Genomic DNA, 19,793 nt, shown 5'->3' on the forward strand with positions numbered 1-19,793 from the left:
CATTCGCCTGTTCGGGAACATACTGTAAATGGTGACATTACAGCTGAAGTCTGAAAGGAAGCTGAGCCTGTATTTATGCTATTAATAAAAAGTAGCTTAATCTGGCCAAAAAAGAACCTTTTGTTTCATTAAGAAATGAATAAATAAATGTTAATTTTAAAGCGGCATCCATTCAGCATATTATCAATCGCATCTAGAACTGCACCAAATGAGTTGTTAATAAAAGAGTCATCCAATGACTATCATCATGCTGAAAACTAATAATTTCAATAATTGTAATGTGACTATTGTTTGCTGATATTTTGTGAAATATCAGTGAAAATGATTGTGCGGTTGGGTGGTGGGTAGATGAATGATAAATCCACACAAATAAATCTTCTAGTCATGAATAGTTCCATTCTTTATTCATAATTTGCCCATTATTTTGATGAAATGTGTCTCATCTTTCCATAAATTTTGCGAATATGGGATTTTCTATTTTTATTTTTTAAGATTGATTTTTTTAAAGATTTTTTTAAAGATTTTTTAAGATTCTTTTTTATAGCTATAATGTGATCTTTTTAATTCAATTCATTTTAAATCACTTTATTTGTATATCGCATGTAACAATGGACATTGTCCCAAAGCAGCTTTACAGAACATAGAATACAAAATTCTAATTAGATTCATTACATCATCATCCTAAGCTAAAGATGACAGTATTCCACATTTCCTTATATTTCTTGTAAGTTATCGTGCATCATCATAATTCCAAAACTCTTAGAAACTCCTGAACTTCTTATAAACTTGACATGAATACAAAACATGGATTACTATCCAAAAAAGCACTAGATTGCATACATTTGACCTGTTGAATTAAATGCTGAATATTGTGAATTTTGAGTATATTTTAATACTGTCTATGTATAATGCATTCACAATAAAAAAAAATTTAGACAGCAAGTATTGATTTGAAATTGATTTGAAATGACTACACTGTAGTTAAATCAAGTCTTTTGTATAATTTGTATTCTGATTGTTCTTCTGTACTGATTTAATATGTATTACAATTTTAAATTGCCATGTTGCACTTGTTGTCTAAGTTAAATTTTAGATTATACATAAATATATAATTAAACTGATAAGAAAAAGACATAAAACATTTATGAGAACTCAACTATTTTGTTGAGTTCTTTATGGAAAACTTTAAATAAAACTTGATGGAGTTTGTAAAACCCTGATCTACAGCAGCCCTGTAGCTTCAAACAAAGTTGCTGAGTTTCCCTTGAGCAATGGTAAGACGTTCCACACGGTTTTGCAGCTCAATGCGGTGTCTGCTGATATCCGTATCTTCACGCAAGGCATCGGCCACGTTGGCACCATCCATTAAAGCCAACATCTCGGTGCACAGCAGCTGAGCAGATGTCTTTAGCATTAAGTATCTGATCAACATGGGCACCTGATCAGCCAAGCGCTGCACCACGATCTGTCAGGAGACAGAGAAATCTCTAACTCATACAATTTCCAGGTTTGAAGATAAATGTCTCATAGTTATATTTTTCTCTATATTTATATTTAGTAGATATCTAGTTTACTTTATTAGTAGATCTTTAGTAGATCATCATTTACTCACAATGACACACAGCATTATTAAGACAATGAATGCAAAAAGTATTTGTAAGGATTTTCTTAATAATACCAGCATACTTGTTTTGCATATTAGCATATTGCCCACACTGATTTTTTTTAAATATAATAATGAAAATAAAAATTATAATAATCATCATCACCATCATCATCAAAATTTTGAATAAAGCCAAAGTAAAATGTACATTTAGTTCATTAAACAATTAACTAATAAGCCCTACCTCGTAATAAGCCTGCAACATTTCAGGATATTTGCTTCTGCTGTCAAATCCAGCAAAGTTGTCTTCTGAAGCTTTCAGCCCATCAGTACAGTGAGTCTCATTCAAGGTTTTGAAGTAGATGCTGTCTTGAGTGTAGACCAGTTGCTCCATCTCAAACTGCTCCACGATCCTCTTCTTCACCTTGGCTTCCTGCTTTGACTGAATGTTGTCTATCTTGTTCTGGGATGTTGATTTGAAGTATGTTATTACACGATGACTGGATTGAACTATTTCTGAAACATTTCACACTTTTAGGATATAAATTCTTCAAAACTTAGAAATAACTACAAAATATTTACCATTGCAACAGACTGGAGGTAAGGGTAGTGGGGAAAGCAGGATCTGGACACATCTAAAAACTGTTCCTGAATAGTGTCTGAAACACACAGGATTAATCACCGATTACTACATTTATGAATGCCGTGTTTTTTGTTGGTCCCCAAATTGACTTCATATTTTTCTCGTTCAGCTGAAGAGAATAAAAAAAGGGTGTTTCAATAAAAATATATTATGTATTGCTGTGGTATAATAGTAATAAAATACTTTGTGTGTGTGTTTTTCTTTGGTTGTGGTACTGTATGTTCCATGTACCTTTCAGATAAATGCTGATAAATAAAATTAGTTAAATTTAGTTGTTTATGTTATTTTTCTACTAAATGTATTCAAAGTTAAATAGATGTTGTGAAGGTTAAATAGTGAAATCCTACCTCTGATGACCCTGAGTGTGTCAATGGCCGGTTCTTTTAGCTGGCTCACAAGCTTCTGCACCACAATCTGAAACACCTTGTAGTCACTGAATCCAGGCAACTCTTGTCCTCTGTGTTTCAGGTCATACTCACTCACCACTTCCTGAACCATATTGTGAACTGTATTGGGTGTAAAATTTGTCCAAAAATCATTTTGCCCATGAGTTCCCATCAAAAGGCTTCATTTAATTGGAGTTTCCACAAGGCTAATTGTAGCTGCTCTGGATTAATAATTGCTAAGTTACATTAGAAACACTTGTTCCTCTACACCAAAGTTCTGTGCATGGAGACAGTGTGATTTAAAAAAAAAAAAATGCCTTTGGCCTTTATAAATTGCTGCAATGGTATGGCATGGCATCTGCATATGGAGTGTGTACTCACATGATGGCTTTGTACTGTCAAGATGCTCTTTCCACTTTCTGAATTCAGATCGAAGCATCACAAACAAGTTATCTTTGTTGATCACTTCCCCAGATGCCAAGCGATTAATCTTATCATTAAATTTTGTCAAGGTCTGAAAGAAAAAGTGATCATGATTTATTCAGGTTGCTATAGGACTATGGATAAACGTAATAATATGAAAGTTACAAACCATAATAAAGAAGGTCTTCCTCTTCTGTGTATCCAGTGGTGGTCCAGCTTCACACTGACTCAGATCTTTTCTCAAGCTCCAAAGCTGCTTCTTGATTTCTTCTGAGATCAGCGGTAATGATTTCTAAAAATAAAATCAAACAATTGGAAAACAACAAACTTCTTAAGATCAGATCACAGAGTCTGAAATGTCACATCTGTCAAATGATTGCAGGTAATATATCAACCCCAATTTGGAGATGCCTTTGGGCTTATATTTTTCAGCCACCTTCACTGACACATACATAACATATTGTCAAGGAGCTCTCTGACTCTTCTCCTGTGCGTGCCCCGCCTGCAAGGAGCGGCTCGCCGGCTTACTAATTACACACACCTGACTCTCATTTCACTCTCATCACTCACTATATATAATCCCCTCTCTCACCCCCACTCACCGTCAATTATTATCTATGGTTTGGCTGTTCATTCCTCGACACTCCCGTGTTCGTGTTCGTGTTCGTGTTCGTGTTCGTGTTCGTGTTCGTGTTCGTGTTCGTGCTTCTCCTAAGCGCTCCCCTGGGTATTACACCGACTGCCTTTCTTCCCATACCTCTGGACTTTGTGAGCCGCGCTTCCACCGCGCACCACCGTATTACACAGAATGCCTTCTTAACTCTGGACCTTTGTGGGCCGCGCTTCCACCGCGCACCACCGGATTTCTCTACTTCCGTGTTTTTGGCAAATAAACTCTGTTTGCTTTCACTCCGGCTTCCTCCTCTGTGTCTCGCATAACAGAATAACTGACCTTCAAAAATTAAAGGTAGGGACCTTTCCGCTCTTAGCTGACAATGGAGAACCGACCCAGCACCTCCTCAGACCCGGTTTGGGATCTCATCACCGCGCTTCGAGCCACCTTTCCCTCCACCGTGGTTCATCCTGACCCCCCTGCTATCACCGGAAGCCCCATGGCGCTCCCGGGAACTTTTTCAGGAGAAGCTTCAGCATGCCGCGGGTTTCTATTCCAGGTAAATTTCTATATAGAGATGCAGCCGCAGCGCTTTCCGTCCGAGCGGTCCAAGGTAGCATTCCTCTTCTCACTCCTGTCCGGGAGAGCGCTAGCTTGGGCTCAATCATTGTGGGACTCGGCCAGCCCGATGATAACTGTGTATGCTCATTTCACCACGCACTTTATCTAGGTTTTCAGCGCCGCTTCCGGGGTCCTATCCACGGCCGACCAGCTGCTTAGCTTGAGTCAGGGAAATGCTGCATCGACCTGCTTCCCGGGGCTAAGCTGCCCAAGGGCCGGATCTACCCCCTTTCTGCTCCAGAACATCGAGTGATGGAGGAGTATGTCCAGCAGGCTCTCCAGCAGGGGTTCATCACCAAGTCATCCTCTCCAGCTGCTTCGAGCTTTTTCTTTGTGGGGAAGAAATACGGGGGCCTGCGTCCCTGCATAGACTACCGACAGCTGAACGCCCAGATCTCTCCTCTCCCTTACCCTCTCCCGCTTGTTCCAGCAGCTCTCGAGGCCCTAAGGGAGGCACGCGTGTTCACCAAGCTCGATCTCCAGAGCGCTTATAACCAGGTGCGCATCAGGTGGGGAGATGAGTGGAAAACAGCCTTCATCACGCCTTCAGGACACTACCAATATCGGGTCATGCCGTACGGCCTATCCATCGCTCCAGCTGTGTTCCAGGGGTTCATGAACGAAGTGCTCTGACCCTACCTACAAAGGTTCATCATGGTGTACATTGATGACATCCTGATCTACTCAAAGAACCTGGAGGAGCACCATACCCACGTACGTAAGGTCCTAGGGGCACTTCGTTCCCAACAGCTCTACCGTAACCTTTCAAAGTGTGAGTTCCACCTTGAGGAGGTGCAGTTTCTGGGCCATCAGTGCATGGGGAATACAGATGGACAAGAGAGTCATCAGTGCATGGGGAATACAGATGGACAAGAGAAAGGTTAGAGCAGTAAGGAACTGGCCCGTCCCGGAGACGATTAAGGAGCTCCAATGCTTCCTGGGCTTCGCAAACTTTTATTGGCGGTTCATCGAGGGGTACAGCCAGATCACCGCTCCCCTCACTTCTCTCCACAGGGGAAAGGCATGGACCCTGAGGGAGACCAAGGAGGCCCAGGGGGCATTCAAGGTGCTCCGCCAGTGCTTCTGCTCCGCCCCCATGTTACGTCATCCAGACCCCCGGAGGCCCTTTGTGGTTGAGGTAGACGCCTCCTCGACGGGGGTGGGGGCCGCTCTCTCTCAGCGGTCAGGCACCCCACCACAGCTCCATCCATGCACCTTCTTCTTACACAAGTTCTCAGCGGCGGAACAGAACTATGACATCGGAAACCGTGAGTTACTGGCGATAAAACTTGCCCTGGAAGAGTGGAGGCACTGGTTAGAGGGTGCAGAGCACCAGTTTACCGTGGTCACTGACCACAAGAATCTCCAGTACTTGTGGGAGGCCCGGAGACTCAATCCCAGGCAGGCTCGCTGGGCCCTTTTCTTTACTCGCTTCCAGTTCCAAGTCACCTACCGAGCGGGGGCGCTTAATGGTAAGGCCGACACCCTGTCCCGGGTATTCGGGCCTGAGGAACCCAGCGATCCAGACCCCATCCTTTCTCCTTCGATCGTCGTGGGGCCTATTGTCTGGGACGTGGACAGCGAAATCCGGGCTACCTCCATCCAGGAGCCCGCCCTCGGAGGGTGCCCCGAGGGACATGTCTTTGTCCCCACCTTCTGCTGTCATGGGTTAATCCAGTCAGTCCACAAGGGACCGGGCACGGGCCACCAGGGAGAGAGGAGGACAGCCCAGCTCCTTCAGGCGCGTTACTGGTGGCCGAGGATGGCAGAGGAGGTGACCCGCTACGTCCAGGTGTGTGCCACCTGCGCCATGGCAAAGTTACCACGCCACCTGCCCGTCGGCAAGTTGGTACCGCTTCCCGTCCCTCAGCGCCCCTGGTCACACCTAGTGATCGACTTTGTGACCGACCTGCCACGATCAGGAGGTAACACATGCATCTTGGTAGCGGTGGACCGCTTCTCATCGGCCTGCCGCTTTGTGCCTCTGAAAGGTCTGCCCACAGCCCTCGAAACTGCCGAGACCCTGTTCCACCATGTGTTCAGGAACTTCGGTCTCCCGGAGGAAATAGTTTCAGACCGTGGTCTCCAGTTCACATCTCGGGTTTGGCGGGCCTTCTTCCAGCTCTTAGGGGTGTCGGTGAATCTGACATAAGGGTACCACCCGCAGTCTAACGGCGAAGCAGAATGTAAGATTCAGGAGCTGAGGGATTGGGCTCGTTTCGTGCCCTGGGCAGAATATGCTCAGAACTCACTCCGCCAGGACGCCACAGGCCTCACCCCTTTCCAATGCGTGCTGGGGTTCCAGCCGCCCCTGTTCCCATGGTCGGACGAGCCTAGCGACGTACCCTCGGTGGATGCCTGGTACCGGGAGAGCCGCCGGGTCTGGTAGTCAGCACACACCCAGCTGTGCCGGGCTCTCCGCAACACTCCACAACAAATGAATGAATAGGTGTAATGAACATGTACTACAATGACCAGCTGGTACGAGAGATTACTTTTGTGTCATCTAGCAACCATCTGTGATTTTCTGAGCATAATACTACACCACTCCTAAGTACACTGAAAAATAATATTAAATAAAAAATTGTAAAAAGACTGGAAACATACTTTGATGTGATCAACCAGGTCTTGAGTCAGTTTGGTAGCAAGACACTGAATCGTTGCTCTCTCCTCACTCAACAGGCAACTGGCAGTAAGACAATTACAGTAAGTTCCTAGTTACAACTAGTGGGTCATAAATTACAAATGAGGGACATATGTTAGAAATAATACCTGAAGTATTCATGACGTCTGAAGAATTCCCTTTCTACTCGAGTGGCCTCAGTCAGAGAGATCTTATCATCAATTTGCTTTTGACTACGACATTTAACAATGACATAGCCTTTGCTTAAAGGAATGACCTGATTTCGGATTATATCCATGATGTTCTTTTCTGTTCCCTTGTCTATAAGGTCTGGCTTTGTAAGAATCGCTGTTAGAATAAAAAAGTAGAATAATTAATAATAATAATAATAATAATAATAATAATAATAATAATAATAATAATAATAATAATAATAATAATGTTATTGTTTTTGTTAATGAACTTGATTCTTTACCCAGAGTCCTTTTTCCTTCAGGATCCACTTCCTGTGCCATTTTCAGAGCTTCTGTTGTTGCTATGTCAACGTTACATGGGACCACGACCAAATTTATAGTTTGATCCTTCTTTACATATTTCCAAATGAGATTTTTGATCTAGACAAAAATAAGACAAACAATGTTACAATTGAAATAAAAGGCTGTAATCTGGTTAGCAAAAAGAGTCAAGTTACAGTTTACACTCACTTGATGTCCAATGTCTTCAGGTTGATCTTTTACAGGAACTCGGGCAATCCCAGGGAGATCGATCAGAGTGAGGTCACATACATCAGGAGCCGTGATCTCCAAAGTGATGAGATCATCACAAATTCCAACTCCGTCTCCAGCCAGATCATTCTGGGCTGTTACAGTGATGGAGTAAGAGTTATAAAAATTAAACATATAACCTTTAAGTGTTACAAGGCTTTATTAGGACTGTTAAATGTTTTGTTCCAAGATTATGCAAAAGTATACACACAGTTCTATTAATTTATGATAATGATAGCAATAACTTTTTGGTTAATAGACATTAGACTATTAGATAAAAACTCTAAAGCAGAACCTGAAAGCAAGGTTCACCTTTCAGAACCATAACAAATGAAAATTAATGTTTGTCTTTATCTTTTTATTTTATTATTCCCAGAAATGTTACAAACCTTTCTTAACAAAATCCTCAACCTCTGATGGGTCATTAAACTCAAAACACTTTTCTTTGAAAGATATTACAGCTTTCCATTGAACACCACATTTCATCTTCCTCAGCTTGAGCTCCAGTGGACATCTTGTCACAATACCTAAAGTTGAAAAAGCACATTATACATCAGTTTTTGTTTCCCTACTTCTCTCTACATACATCACATAATGGTAAAAAACTGATCACTCATAATGCACGCTAAGTGATGATGATGTAGGAGAACTTATGAATGTAACGAGAGCCACGGTAGATGTTATGTTTGCTCTGCCTTCTTGTTATAGATTTGCTTCTTTATCTCTCACTTAGAGCTAAACCCCTCATGTGTGAAGCGAGTTTCCTGTAACTCTTCCTCTTAGAGCTCTTTCATTTCCTGGAAATGAGTTATCTTGGTCAAAGAGATACAGTGTGTGTAAAATGTGAAAATTGAGATTTAAATTTGAATTAAATTGAATAAATTGAATTCATTCTATAACCTATGTAAAAGTGTTATACTTATTATATTCTCTGTACTAGAAATAGGAAACACTCACCACTCCCTCTGGGCAATGCCACCCCAGATAGTGCTTCCAACACAGAGCTTTTACCAGAACTCTGATCTCCAATTACAGCAATAGTTGGCAAAGCCAAATCTTTTTCAATACCAATCAGCCTCAAAGAGTCAATCAGATCGATATAAGGACGAACTCTCTCCTCTAAAGGGGTGTGGAAAACCCCTTCCATTGGCTTACTGTGAATAAAAAAAGACATTGAGTTTTACATATGACACTCACACAACCGATGACTGTTTGATACCTGCACAACGATCTGATTTCCCCTTCAGTCACAGCTCGCAACCTTGTGGTAACCATGAACAAACAACTGTCCTTTTCCTCGCATATTGCTAATGTGACACGCTCATGTCGGTTCCTTCTCTACAACATCAGAAGGATTCTGTAATTTTTTCCACACAGGCTGCTCAGGTTTTTGTTCAGTCTCTTGTCATTTCAAGACTGTACTACTGTAACTCACTGCTGGCAGGTCTACCTATGAATGCAATTTTTTTTCACACACCACTGGTTTCCGGTAGCTGCACACATCAGATTTAATACACTGTTGCTTGCCTACAAAGACAGAAATGGACCAGCTCCCTCTTATCTCAAAGCCCTTACTTAAAATACTTAAACTAGCACTTTCTCCTCTGTTTGTTGTACGTGTGTATTTATTTAAAAAAAAAACCTGAATCTTTGAACAGTTTTAGGCTCATTGTATATTGTATATTAAGTCTGTAACCTAGTGAACAAGAGTTAATGTATTCAATGATAGAGACTTTAAAGCACTTTTGTATGTTGTTCTGGATAAGGGCATATGCCAAAAGCTGTGAATGTAAATGTAAATGATCATTCAATTTATACTGACCTGTTCTGACCATCATAAGCAATATCTTCATATTTACATTTTACACTCTCCATCATCTAGGAAACAAATTCCATTTGTGTTGCTATTGTAGCTTTCAGTTAATGCTTCTGCACATGTAGAAATATTTACTTTTAGTATTCTCACATCATAGAAATAAAGGTATTTTTCTTACCTGGCAGGGAAGAGCAAATCAGTATCACAATTGAGGATGTGAATAAACTGAAAGTAATTCACTTGCTTCTATTTATGCACTCACACACACACACACACACACACACACACACACACACACACACACACACACACACACACACACACACACACACACACACACACACACACAAACACAAGCAGGATGGATGGAACAATGACGATAAATAATGAAACCAAAAGTTAAACCTGCTCCATTTGCTCTGTTTCAACTTTCAAAATTTTACTTATGCCTCTGTAAAGCCTCATTAATCTTAGGCCACATGTGAGAGACAAACACTTTATAATAACTTTCAGCACAGTTTAATTTAAAGTATAATAACATTCTGTAAACATTTTACTTTACTGATGTCATGTTAATTTGTTTAATTTTATGATGTTCTGTTAATGAGTTAAATGAGTTTATGAGCAAATAGCTAGAAATATGATAATGTGCTCATTAATGTTTAATAACTAATTTGTTAAACATCATATAATGATTAAAATATTGTTAGATAATGTCAATTAAAATGCTTACAAATGCAACTTTACTTTAAACACTTTAGACACTTTAGACACTTCCTTCAGCTCTTCCGGGGGAATACCGAGGCGTTCCCTGGCCAGCCGAGAGACATAGTCCCTCCAGCGTGTCCTAGGTCTTTCCCGGGCCCTCCTCCCGATTGGACATGCCCAGAACACCTCCCCATGGAGGCGTCCAGGAGGTATCTGGAACAGATGTGCGAGCATGTGGAGGACCAGCGGCTCTACTAAAAATACATACAGGGAAGTAGGAAGGAAGCTGCCAGAAATGCTGAGATCTAATCAAAAGCTGTGGTATCTAAGGGTGGGAAAGAGAATAGATGTTTATCATCAGCATAGCAGTGGTAAGACAACCCATGTGAAGAAATAATTTCACCAAGAGAGTAAGTATACTGTACAGGGACTAAAGATCAGAGTTCATAGAAGAGGCCCACTGAACCTTTAAGATTTGAAGAATGGGCCAAAATCACACCTGAGCCATTGCTAGTTTCTTCATACAGGAGGAATCTTGAAGCTCTCATTACCAACAAAGGCTTTTGTACGAAGTATTAAATACATTTCAGTATTATGAAAATATATTTTCATATATTATGTCAGATAATTTACTTATTTGTTTATTAGACATCTGGTGAAAATTTCATGTCAACAGCATCATTAGAAATATATTTACTGAGAAAAATGCTTATTTTATTTGCTCTATATAAAATATCTCCTGTTGTCCTGGTCTGAAAGAGCTTGTTGATTTGTTCACAGAACTCCATGATTCCCGGTCACATAAAATGTGGGATTTTACAATTTCTTATGAAATAAGATGTTTATCCCATACCAAATACCTGAAGGACTTATTTTAATCAGGTTAGCCAGAATCTTTTCTGGCTCCAGTAGAGGCCTTGGACAGTAGTTTGTAAGATCTGTCCTAAAAGCAGATAAACTTTAAATATGCTCTTTAATGGATGTCAGTATTAATTGTGAATAAAGAGGAACATTTGATAAACCTTGGCCTATATTTTCATGTAAACCTTTCACTGGGGTTTAAAAACATGCTGCATTATATCCTTAGGAAAACATTATATTGCCTACAAAACAAATGGAGGGTTTGTTTCTTCAAAATGCACTTCACAATAAGCCATCAATCCTGAAATCAAACTGTGGCTCAATTTTTTTTCTCTGTCTTGAATGTAATGAGACATGTTAATGAGTCTTCTTTTCTAAAGACATTTGGTGTCACAAGAACTAAAGTAATGGCTTCTACTAAAGACTGACACTGAAGATGTTTCACTCATAGGAAATTTCACCATATGATTGATTACACCTGTTTATGTATGTATGTTTATATGAAGTGTTCACCATACTATCTAGAACTACTGTCTAATGCTCAACTCTGTTTTTCCTTTCCTCCTTTACACACCACAGTTTCGGCTCTTAGCATGTCAATCAGTCATCACTATAGATGGTATCTTGTCAGCTGAAATTAAATCCAGCAAAACTAGACTGCTGGTAATCCCGGGTGATTTATTTCCATGTCAGGATCTCACTGGACAACTCACTGATCTCTCCTTCAGCCACTTTGTACAGTACATCCAATCAACTGTCCTTTTCCTCACACATTACTATTTAACTTGCTCATACCGATGATTACAGTCTCCTTTACAAAATCAGAAAGATTAAGATATTTTTATCCATACAAGCCACTCATGTGCTTGTTCAGTCTGTTGTCATTTTAAAACTGGGCTATCTTTGCTGTCGTGTCTAAATTTTGGGCCCAATTCCACCTCTGCAAATGATCCAAAATGCAGATGCATGACTTGTATTCAGCATCTCACAGACCACCCCATTGCTGCACTATTCCATTGGCTTCCATTAGCGTCTTCTTCCAGTGGCTCCTGTATCAGATTTAAAACACAGATGCTTGCCTACAAAGCCTAAAAAATGGACCAGCACCCTGCAACCACAAAGATCATATTGCTGTGGTTGAAGCTCTATTTGTATAACACATCATTCCTGAACCATGCTCCCTAAGATCCTCTAGCACTGCTTGACTGGTCCCACCATCTCTCAGGGTACAAGGTAGGTATGCATCAGGACACAACCGACAAAAATGTTATATAGTACAATGATGTATTCTGTTTATATTTTTATTTATTCTTTTGCACATTTTAATTAATTTTACTTCACTTTATTGAATTAATTCAATTAAAATTTTGCACTCCTTTTAAAATTGTATAAGCATTTCACTACATTTTAATATTTTTTATATAAAAATCTTAGAGCATTTTCTCAGAATTATATTATATAATCACCTATAATATTGTGTTGGAATGAAAAAGCATGCTAATAAATTCTAATCATTTGAGTCACATGTCCACAATGTTTTTTAGTCTCATTTTGGCTTACAGCTCTCCCTACATCTGATATAATCTTTACTAGTACATTGTAAATAAATAATAAGTAAACCAGTTTGTGATTGCTTAAGACTTTTTTTTATTTGTCTTGCAACATGAGAGCAATGTCAATGAAAACATTCAGATAAAACCACTGCATCTGGTTAATGTCATGTCAGACAGTGCTTCAGAAACCGAGCTCTTCCCACAAACCCACAAATTTAAAAAATAGAAAGACCCTGGAGATCACAGCTCCCAAGATTTACAACTCAATACTTTTTATTGTCATGAAGGGCAACTGGGCACATATAGTTTGTGTTCGGTTTCTGTTGTGTTTTTGTTTATGTGGCCGTGTGAGTTTTGGTTTATTCATGTATTGTCTCTGCCCCTGTCCTGCAATTGGTTAATATCTATATATCATTTGAATAGGAGGAAAAAAATGCAATATTTTAGATGTTAATGCTGATCCTCTCCTGGGCCATCCGTAGTCGTTCCATACGCTGATGTAACTCTATTCTCTTTCGTCCAGACTCAGAGTCTTCACTGAGCAGTTTGGGTATGTCAACCACATTACGCAGGTCCATGGATTCTGAACGCAATATCACGACAGCTTCCTTCAGCATAAACAGTAGGATTAACATGGGAACAAAATCTGCCAAACGCTGGTAGACGATCTGTTAGAAATAGGAAGAAGAGCTAGGTTTAGTGGTTATGGATCCCATTCAGTACTGTGAGAAGCTGGAAAGCTAAAAAAGACATTGAGAGAGTTCAACTAATTACTGCCTTTTCCATTTTTAGCTTCAAGGGTAAATCAACAGCAACACAATCATATATCTAGGAAACACCATTAGCTTTTTTGCCACCTACCTCATAGTAGATTATCCATTTGTCAGGTGTTAACTTCCTGGTGTCAAAAACAGCACAGTTGTTGGGAGAGGTTGCATTCTCTCCAGTATCTAAGCATACAGACTCATACTCCTGCCTCTTCTCAACAAACCGGAAGTCAACCATCTTTTGGGTGAAAATGGGGTCCTGGGTGTAGACAAGTTTCTCCATGCTGATGAACTCCATGATCCTTTTCTCTACTTTTGCCTCCTGTTGTGACTGAATTTCATCAATCTGATTCTGACGACAGGAACAATGTTGAATTTTAAAGTTGATATATATATATATGTTAAGTATATATACGTAAAGTTCCATTATTTAAATTAATTTCAGATAGATACTATATGAACAGATAGCAGGGAATGTTTTATAGTAGACAAGTCCAGATTTTTCTTACTATTATCATAAATCTCAGATGAGGGTAATTTGGGAAGCAGAACTCACACTGAGCTCTGAACTCACTTTGCACGATACCTGTAACAAAAAAAAAAGAATTTTGATAAATTATGATTAAATTTACAAAACTTAGATAAATAAAGATAATCAAGTGGTTACCTTATGTCCACCATTTTTTAGGATATGCACTTGAGTGGGATAATATACTGTATACAGAATTATTTTTTAAAAATCTGTTGCCACCAAAATACACACTGTACTCACATAAAAGAATGTAGTCAGCAGTAATGTAGTAATGTGTAATGTGATTGCAAAGCTAAAATGCCAATGCATGAACATTTCTATAGGTGTGAAGTTTCAGTTTCAAACAGGATGCTAAGCACACTGCCAAAGCTACACTGGTGAGGCTCAAAACCAAGAACCATAATGTGTTATACATTAAATAAAGGGGGTAAAAGTTTGCTTATTTAGCTGAATTTACCTTGGTGTCACAATAATGCATAGTTTTAACATAATGTTTCTCCATAATCATCTATTATACTTGCAAACAGGTAAACTAATCAGTTTCAATAATATATGTTACTCTTCAAAATAAGACAATGTTGGGGGTAGGTGTGTGAATATTTATGCATTGTGTACATTTATGACAGACTTGGTATTACCTCTAACAGACTTCAGGGTGTCTAAAGCTGGCAGTTTGAGGTTGTTGACATGCTTCTGAATCAGTGCTTCATATATACAGTAGTCACTGAATGTTATCAGCTCTCTCCCACGATGGGCCTCGTAGTTTTCGGTCATATCCTGCACTTCATCCTTAACTTCATTTAGACAGACAGAATAGAAGACAGAATATATTTTTCCAAGTTTAAATTCAATTTCTCATAAACGATATAAAACTTATACAAATTATTTTCAGTATTCAAGCTTAATTAGGATTTTCTTAACTCCTAGAGATAGTGATCAAAGAAATCAAGAGAAACATACAGATAGTTTATTCCTAGTTATCTTGCTGATATACCGTACTAGAATTACCAATCATGTGAAATGGATCATGTGTGTGTTTCAGCAGATATTTTTTACACTCCTATTTACATCCCATTTAATAATCTCCATAGTATTCATTCTAATTGTTTTTGTTTCTTGAGATGGAAAGAATGAAAGTTAAAGAGGAGTTTCAAAAACAGAAAAAATCTTCAAGATAGGAACTGATTACTGATTCTGAAAGATTAAGATCTCTCTCTCTCTCTCTCTCTCTCTCTCTCTCTCTCTCTCTCTCTCTCTCTCTCACACACACACACACACACACACACACACACACACACACACACACACACACACACACACACACACACACAAACAAATTTTGTTCTGTTACTATTATTATAGTCCCTATTTTTGTATACAGTACTCACTTTATTCTGTATTACTACATAGAACCTTATTCTTTTTTTTTTTTTTTTTTACATATTTATATTTTTATGAAAACAGAAAAAAATACTGCTGTACATATTGCTTTGGAGTCTCTCAGTTGGCATTCCCATTGCTTGAACACAGGTCGCAGGAGAGAATAGATGTTTCCAACTCCAGATGCCCCGGTGCGACAGAGCTCGGTGATTTGATCGCTGAACTCCAAGATTCTCTACTCAAATAGAACAAGAAATGTTACAATTCAGCATCGGACAAGAGTTTACCCCATCCTCTGCTAAATATCCGAAGGACTTACCTTGCTCAGATAAGCCGACATCTTCTCCGGCTCTAACGGTGGCCCTTGGCCATATTTCCTGAGTTCCAGCCTAACAGCAGACAAGCGGATTTGAATCTGCTCTGTGAGGGAAGGCAGTGACGCCTATAAATAAGGAAGAACATCTGATAAGGATTCAGCCACAATGTTAAGTGACAGTGTATAAATATTTTTAACTCTTTTTAAAAATCTTTTAAGACTTGCCCTGATATGTTCAACCAGTTCTTTGGTGAGCCTTGTAGCAAGGCAGCGTGTTGTAACTTTCTGTTCTTCCAGAAGATAGCTGTTGAAGATAGAACAATCTTATTAGTGTTCCATTATGTTGTGTATGTTTTGGCTTTAATGTTCTGTATATTTTTGTGTGAAGGAAATCATTTACCTAAAGTGACAGTGGTTCTTGAAGAACTCTGTCTCCTGTCTTGTGGCCTCACTCAAGGGGATGTTTTCATTAATGTCACTCTGACCCCTGCAACGTACCATTATATAACCTTTTTTCAGAGGGACAACTTTACCCTGCATAACCTGCAAAATGTCTGCTTCTGCCCCTTTGTCCACCAAATCTGGCTTTGTAAGAATTGCTGTGGACATAAAAAAGAGTAATTTGCAAAATTCTTGAACTGAATTGCTTTTGAAAAATAAGGCGTTTAATGTTTATCTGATCTTTGTACCTAATGTTCTTGTTCCATTGGGATCCACACCCTGGGCCATACGCAGTGCCTCAGTTGTTGCTATGTCCACATTGCAGGGTACAACAACCAAATTAATGGTTTCTTTCTTCTCAACGAATTTCAATATAAGACGTCTAATCTGTAAAAAAAAAAAAAAAAGAATAGGTGAACAATTTTTTAAAAAATTTCAGAAATTCTATGGCTATTTGTTAATCATGTAAATTGTCTATACACCTGATCTCCAATATCTTCAGGTTGGCCTTTCACTGGTACTCTAGTTATACCCGGTAAATCAATCAGGGTGAGGTCACATACATCAGGAGATGTGATCTCTAAACTGATGAGTTCATCGCAGATCCCAACACCATCTCCAGCAAGAACATTCTGGGCTATACACACAAATAAAGTTAATTAAAATATAACAGATTAGTCAGATTTAAAAAAAATACATTTCTGAGCTATTTTTTACCTCTTCTGACATGACCCTCAACTTGCGAAGGATCCGTGAATGTTTCATGAACGTCTCCGTAAGAAATGTTAGCCGTCCAAGCAGAGCCAGCACTCAGCTTCCGCAGCTTCAGCTCCAGTGGACAACGGGTGACGATGCCTGATATGGAACCAAATCTTTAATTCTTCTTTTATCAGCCGTTTACTGTTATATGTAAAATTTATATTGACTATGAAACAAATATGTTCCTGTTCGGGTACAAGAAATAAACAAGGTATAGCTTTACCTCTGACTAAAAAGTAATGACAGTAAATACACTGAATAAATGGCTGTTTACAGAAAATTAACAACAATAATTACATCGGTCCATTTATACTGAGTGTGAACCATACGTACCCTCTCTATGCAAGTTTTTAGCACAAAAGCAATAAAGTATACAAAGTAGAAAGTACATTTATATACACCTTGCAACAGGAACTACAGTCAGAGATGCTGTTTTAGAAAATCAATCGTTCATTGTTCACTATTCTTCATATATTCAGTGGATTTACGCTGTCAATCTTCACACCTTGTTAAATCCGTCAGCTGTGCACTTTATAGCTGTGTCATTTTGATTTAGAAATGAAAAACCCCCAGACAACTCCATTAAGCTTCCTAAGAGCTTGAGCTAGATTTTCTTATTACACTTGGTCATTTAAAATACAAAATAAATACTAAATTAACCTTTTCCTTTGTCTTGAGTTATTTGTTTTCGATTTAATGCTGCGTCATTAGGTTTAGTTTCTCTTGATCAAACTTTGGAGTAGTTCTGAAAAACTCAACATGTAGAAATAAACAGACTGCCATCTCTTACCACTGCCTCTGGGTAAAGCCACACCAGATAGTGCTTCCAGAACAGAGCTCTTCCCAGAACTCTGGTCTCCAACAACTGCAATCGAGGGCAAGGCAAGATCCTTCTCGATGCCGATGCGCCGTAGGTAGTCAATCATTTCAATATAAGGGCGCACTTGGGATTCCCATTGTTTAAGGAACAGTCCAGTCTTGGCTTCATCTGGCTGATTTTCCATTCTTTAAAAAAAAAAGATTGAAATGGAATATTATAATTCTATTAAAATCAGAGCCAATCAGACAAAATTATGTATTTTACAGGCTGTACAGTGGGACTCATATTTGTGTACATACCTATTTTTCTCTTGAGAGTCATACTCCAATACTTCAAGTGAAGACTCCACGGAAGACTCCATTTACTTACTGTATTAATGAAAAAGATATAAACTGAATAAAAATGAATTTAATTATAGAATTAGCTTTAAAAATAAAATCAAATTCAAAATATAATTGAAACAATTGGGTTTGTATTTCCGGTTGTAGTGAAAGCCAAGTTTAATGCCACCTACCTCTTGTGTATGATTAGCCAACAGAACACTACACACTGCTCTAGTTTTTATCTCTAATGATTTATGAACAGACAAATACAAAGTTTTGGAGCTTTAAACATTTACATGTCTTCTTTTTATAGAATCCAACGTGGTTCCTGTAACCCAGGGGATTTCCACGTGTAAGAATAATAGGTTCTGTATTCATGTAACACAAGTATAGATAACAGCACACATGTCTGTGATTTGAATAAAATTTAAGGAAGTCTCAGATGATAATTTAATGGTTTAGGAGAAAATTGCAGTGAAAATTGCTTGCATTTAAATTTGTTCTAGTTTTTTATAACATACACTTAGGCATTTTTGGGAAATTAAATGGAAGCGGTACACGTTTGCATCTGTTTTACATTTCAAAATCCTTTTTATAAACATTTTATTAACCATAAAGCACAATCATCTAAAAAAATTGCATTTGTAGCATTATGCAGCTATTTTCAGTTTTGCATTCTTTGCTATTTAAAATTTTAATTATTTCATTTAATCAAACAGAATTAGTCAATTCAGTCATGGATTGATGAAATAGTTCTTGATCACAAATGGGAAAATCGAAGACCTAATGCTCAGGATTTATAGTAGATCATTTCTTGCATGAGTGAACTGTGACCTGAGTCCTACTTTGTTTTATGGCACCTGCACAACATGGGCAAAAGTATATAATCTCTTCAAAATGTATTGGAATGTACAGGCCCATTCTTTTGTTTTTGCCATACACTTTTGCCATTTGGGTTTGAGTACAAATGATGAATATGAAGTGAGGTTGGGATTTCAGATTTCAGATTTTTTTTTTACTTAACTTTGACTCATGTAGGGTTTTATTTTCCTTACCCTGTTGTAGTGTCAATGTACTTTCAGTGGAAATTATTAAAACTAATTGAAGAAGAAAATTATAAGCATGTTAAAAACTTGTAAAGTGTAATGCATGCATACACATAGACTCTGTAACCAACTCTTGTCTTAATAATTTCAAACAAACTAATCCTTTGTTATTTAAACTGTCTAAATGCTCAGGCAGTCTGATGTGATATGATAAGAGTTGGGGAAATCTGCTTCATAAATGATGGGGGGGGGGATATAAAATTTCTAATGAGCAATTTTTGAAGGGGGGACACACACAAATAATACAGCCAAATTCTACTTATAAAGACATGTCCCCACAGTGAAAAACTTTGCTTTTGTCATTGTTATTGTAGCATGGAGATTGCGTCATTATGGTTATTTTCAAAGTTTTTCTCAGGTTCAAATTTTCCTTTTCTCCGTAATTTTATCTAGTCTGCAAGGCACGTTTATACTGTAGCACATTTCATACACAGTGGTAATTCAATGTGCTTTCCATAAAGAAAGTAAATCTATAATAAAAAAAATCATAACAATAAAAACAAGGAATTAAAAAAGGTTTAAAATTTTACTTAAAATTAATTAAGACACTTAATAACAATAGAAATTGATTATACAAAAAAATACAGTGGGGTCAGTTCGGACGTAGCACAGTGCTCATTTAGTAAATGCACAGCTAAACAATATGCTAATTGTGGCCGTTAATGTTCAGTTATACATTATGCCAAGTCGTCCCAAATAAAAAATGCATGAGAATCGCTTTATTTAAAGTGAATA

General features: G+C 38.4%; 2 protein-coding genes across 3 annotated transcripts; both read right to left on the reverse strand.

Moving 5' to 3' along the window:
• Nucleotides 1-387: 387 nt before the first annotated feature.
• LOC113648748 (interferon-induced GTP-binding protein Mx2-like) lies at nucleotides 388-9,762 on the reverse strand. 2 transcript variants are annotated; one of them, XM_027156083.2, is made up of 14 exons: nucleotides 9,671-9,762; nucleotides 9,499-9,554; nucleotides 8,634-8,830; nucleotides 8,066-8,203; nucleotides 7,617-7,771; nucleotides 7,388-7,526; nucleotides 7,062-7,260; nucleotides 6,897-6,975; nucleotides 3,225-3,347; nucleotides 3,014-3,146; nucleotides 2,594-2,752; nucleotides 2,186-2,262; nucleotides 1,848-2,066; nucleotides 388-1,465 (listed from the first exon to the last, which is right to left on the reverse strand). In XM_027156083.2, the coding sequence occupies exons 2-14, from the start codon at nucleotides 9,552-9,554 to the stop codon at nucleotides 1,241-1,243; spliced, it is 1,899 nt and encodes a 632-aa protein (XP_027011884.2). In that variant the 5' UTR covers nucleotides 9,671-9,762; the 3' UTR covers nucleotides 388-1,240. The 2 variants fall into 2 exon arrangements, with proteins under 2 accessions (XP_027011884.2, XP_027011885.2); XM_027156084.2 differs by lacking the exon at nucleotides 9,499-9,554 and having other exon boundaries at nucleotides 9,671-9,737.
• Nucleotides 9,763-12,667: 2,905 nt separating this feature from the next.
• LOC113648747 (interferon-induced GTP-binding protein Mx1-like) lies at nucleotides 12,668-18,456 on the reverse strand. Its single transcript, XM_027156082.2, has 14 exons — nucleotides 18,144-18,456; nucleotides 17,929-17,997; nucleotides 17,600-17,814; nucleotides 16,768-16,905; nucleotides 16,533-16,687; nucleotides 16,299-16,437; nucleotides 16,010-16,208; nucleotides 15,835-15,913; nucleotides 15,613-15,735; nucleotides 15,396-15,528; nucleotides 14,552-14,707; nucleotides 13,891-13,967; nucleotides 13,476-13,733; nucleotides 12,668-13,282 (listed from the first exon to the last, which is right to left on the reverse strand). The coding sequence occupies exons 2-14, from the start codon at nucleotides 17,988-17,990 to the stop codon at nucleotides 13,058-13,060; spliced, it is 1,959 nt and encodes a 652-aa protein (XP_027011883.2). The 5' UTR covers nucleotides 17,991-17,997; nucleotides 18,144-18,456; the 3' UTR covers nucleotides 12,668-13,057.
• Between the last annotated feature and the right edge of the window lie 1,337 nt (nucleotides 18,457-19,793).

Source organism: Tachysurus fulvidraco, chromosome 18 (genome assembly GCF_022655615.1).
Source record: "Tachysurus fulvidraco isolate hzauxx_2018 chromosome 18, HZAU_PFXX_2.0, whole genome shotgun sequence".
In the NCBI taxonomy this organism is placed as follows: domain Eukaryota; kingdom Metazoa; phylum Chordata; class Actinopteri; order Siluriformes; family Bagridae; genus Tachysurus; species Tachysurus fulvidraco.

Bases quoted from the DNA above. Each gene is read 5' to 3' on its own strand.
- LOC113648747 (XM_027156082.2), bottom strand. From the start codon at position 17,990: ATGGAGTCTTCCGTGGAGTCTTCACTTGAAGTATTGGAGTATGACTCT. The intron at 16,438-16,532 runs GTGTATAGACAA...TTTTTTTTACAG, and splicing joins CTGAAGATATTGGAGATCAG to ATTAGACGTCTTATATTGAA. The intron at 16,209-16,298 runs GTACAAAGATCA...TTATGTCCACAG, and splicing joins CAATGGAACAAGAACATTAG to CAATTCTTACAAAGCCAGAT.
- LOC113648748 (XM_027156083.2), bottom strand. From the start codon at position 9,554: ATGATGGAGAGTGTAAAATGTAAATATGAAGATATTGCTTATGATGGT. The intron at 3,348-6,896 runs GTATGTTTCCAG...TTTTATTTTTAG, and splicing joins ACCTGGTTGATCACATCAAA to AAATCATTACCGCTGATCTC. The intron at 1,466-1,847 runs GTAGGGCTTATT...GTCTCCTGACAG, and splicing joins TGTTGCAGGCTTATTACGAG to ATCGTGGTGCAGCGCTTGGC.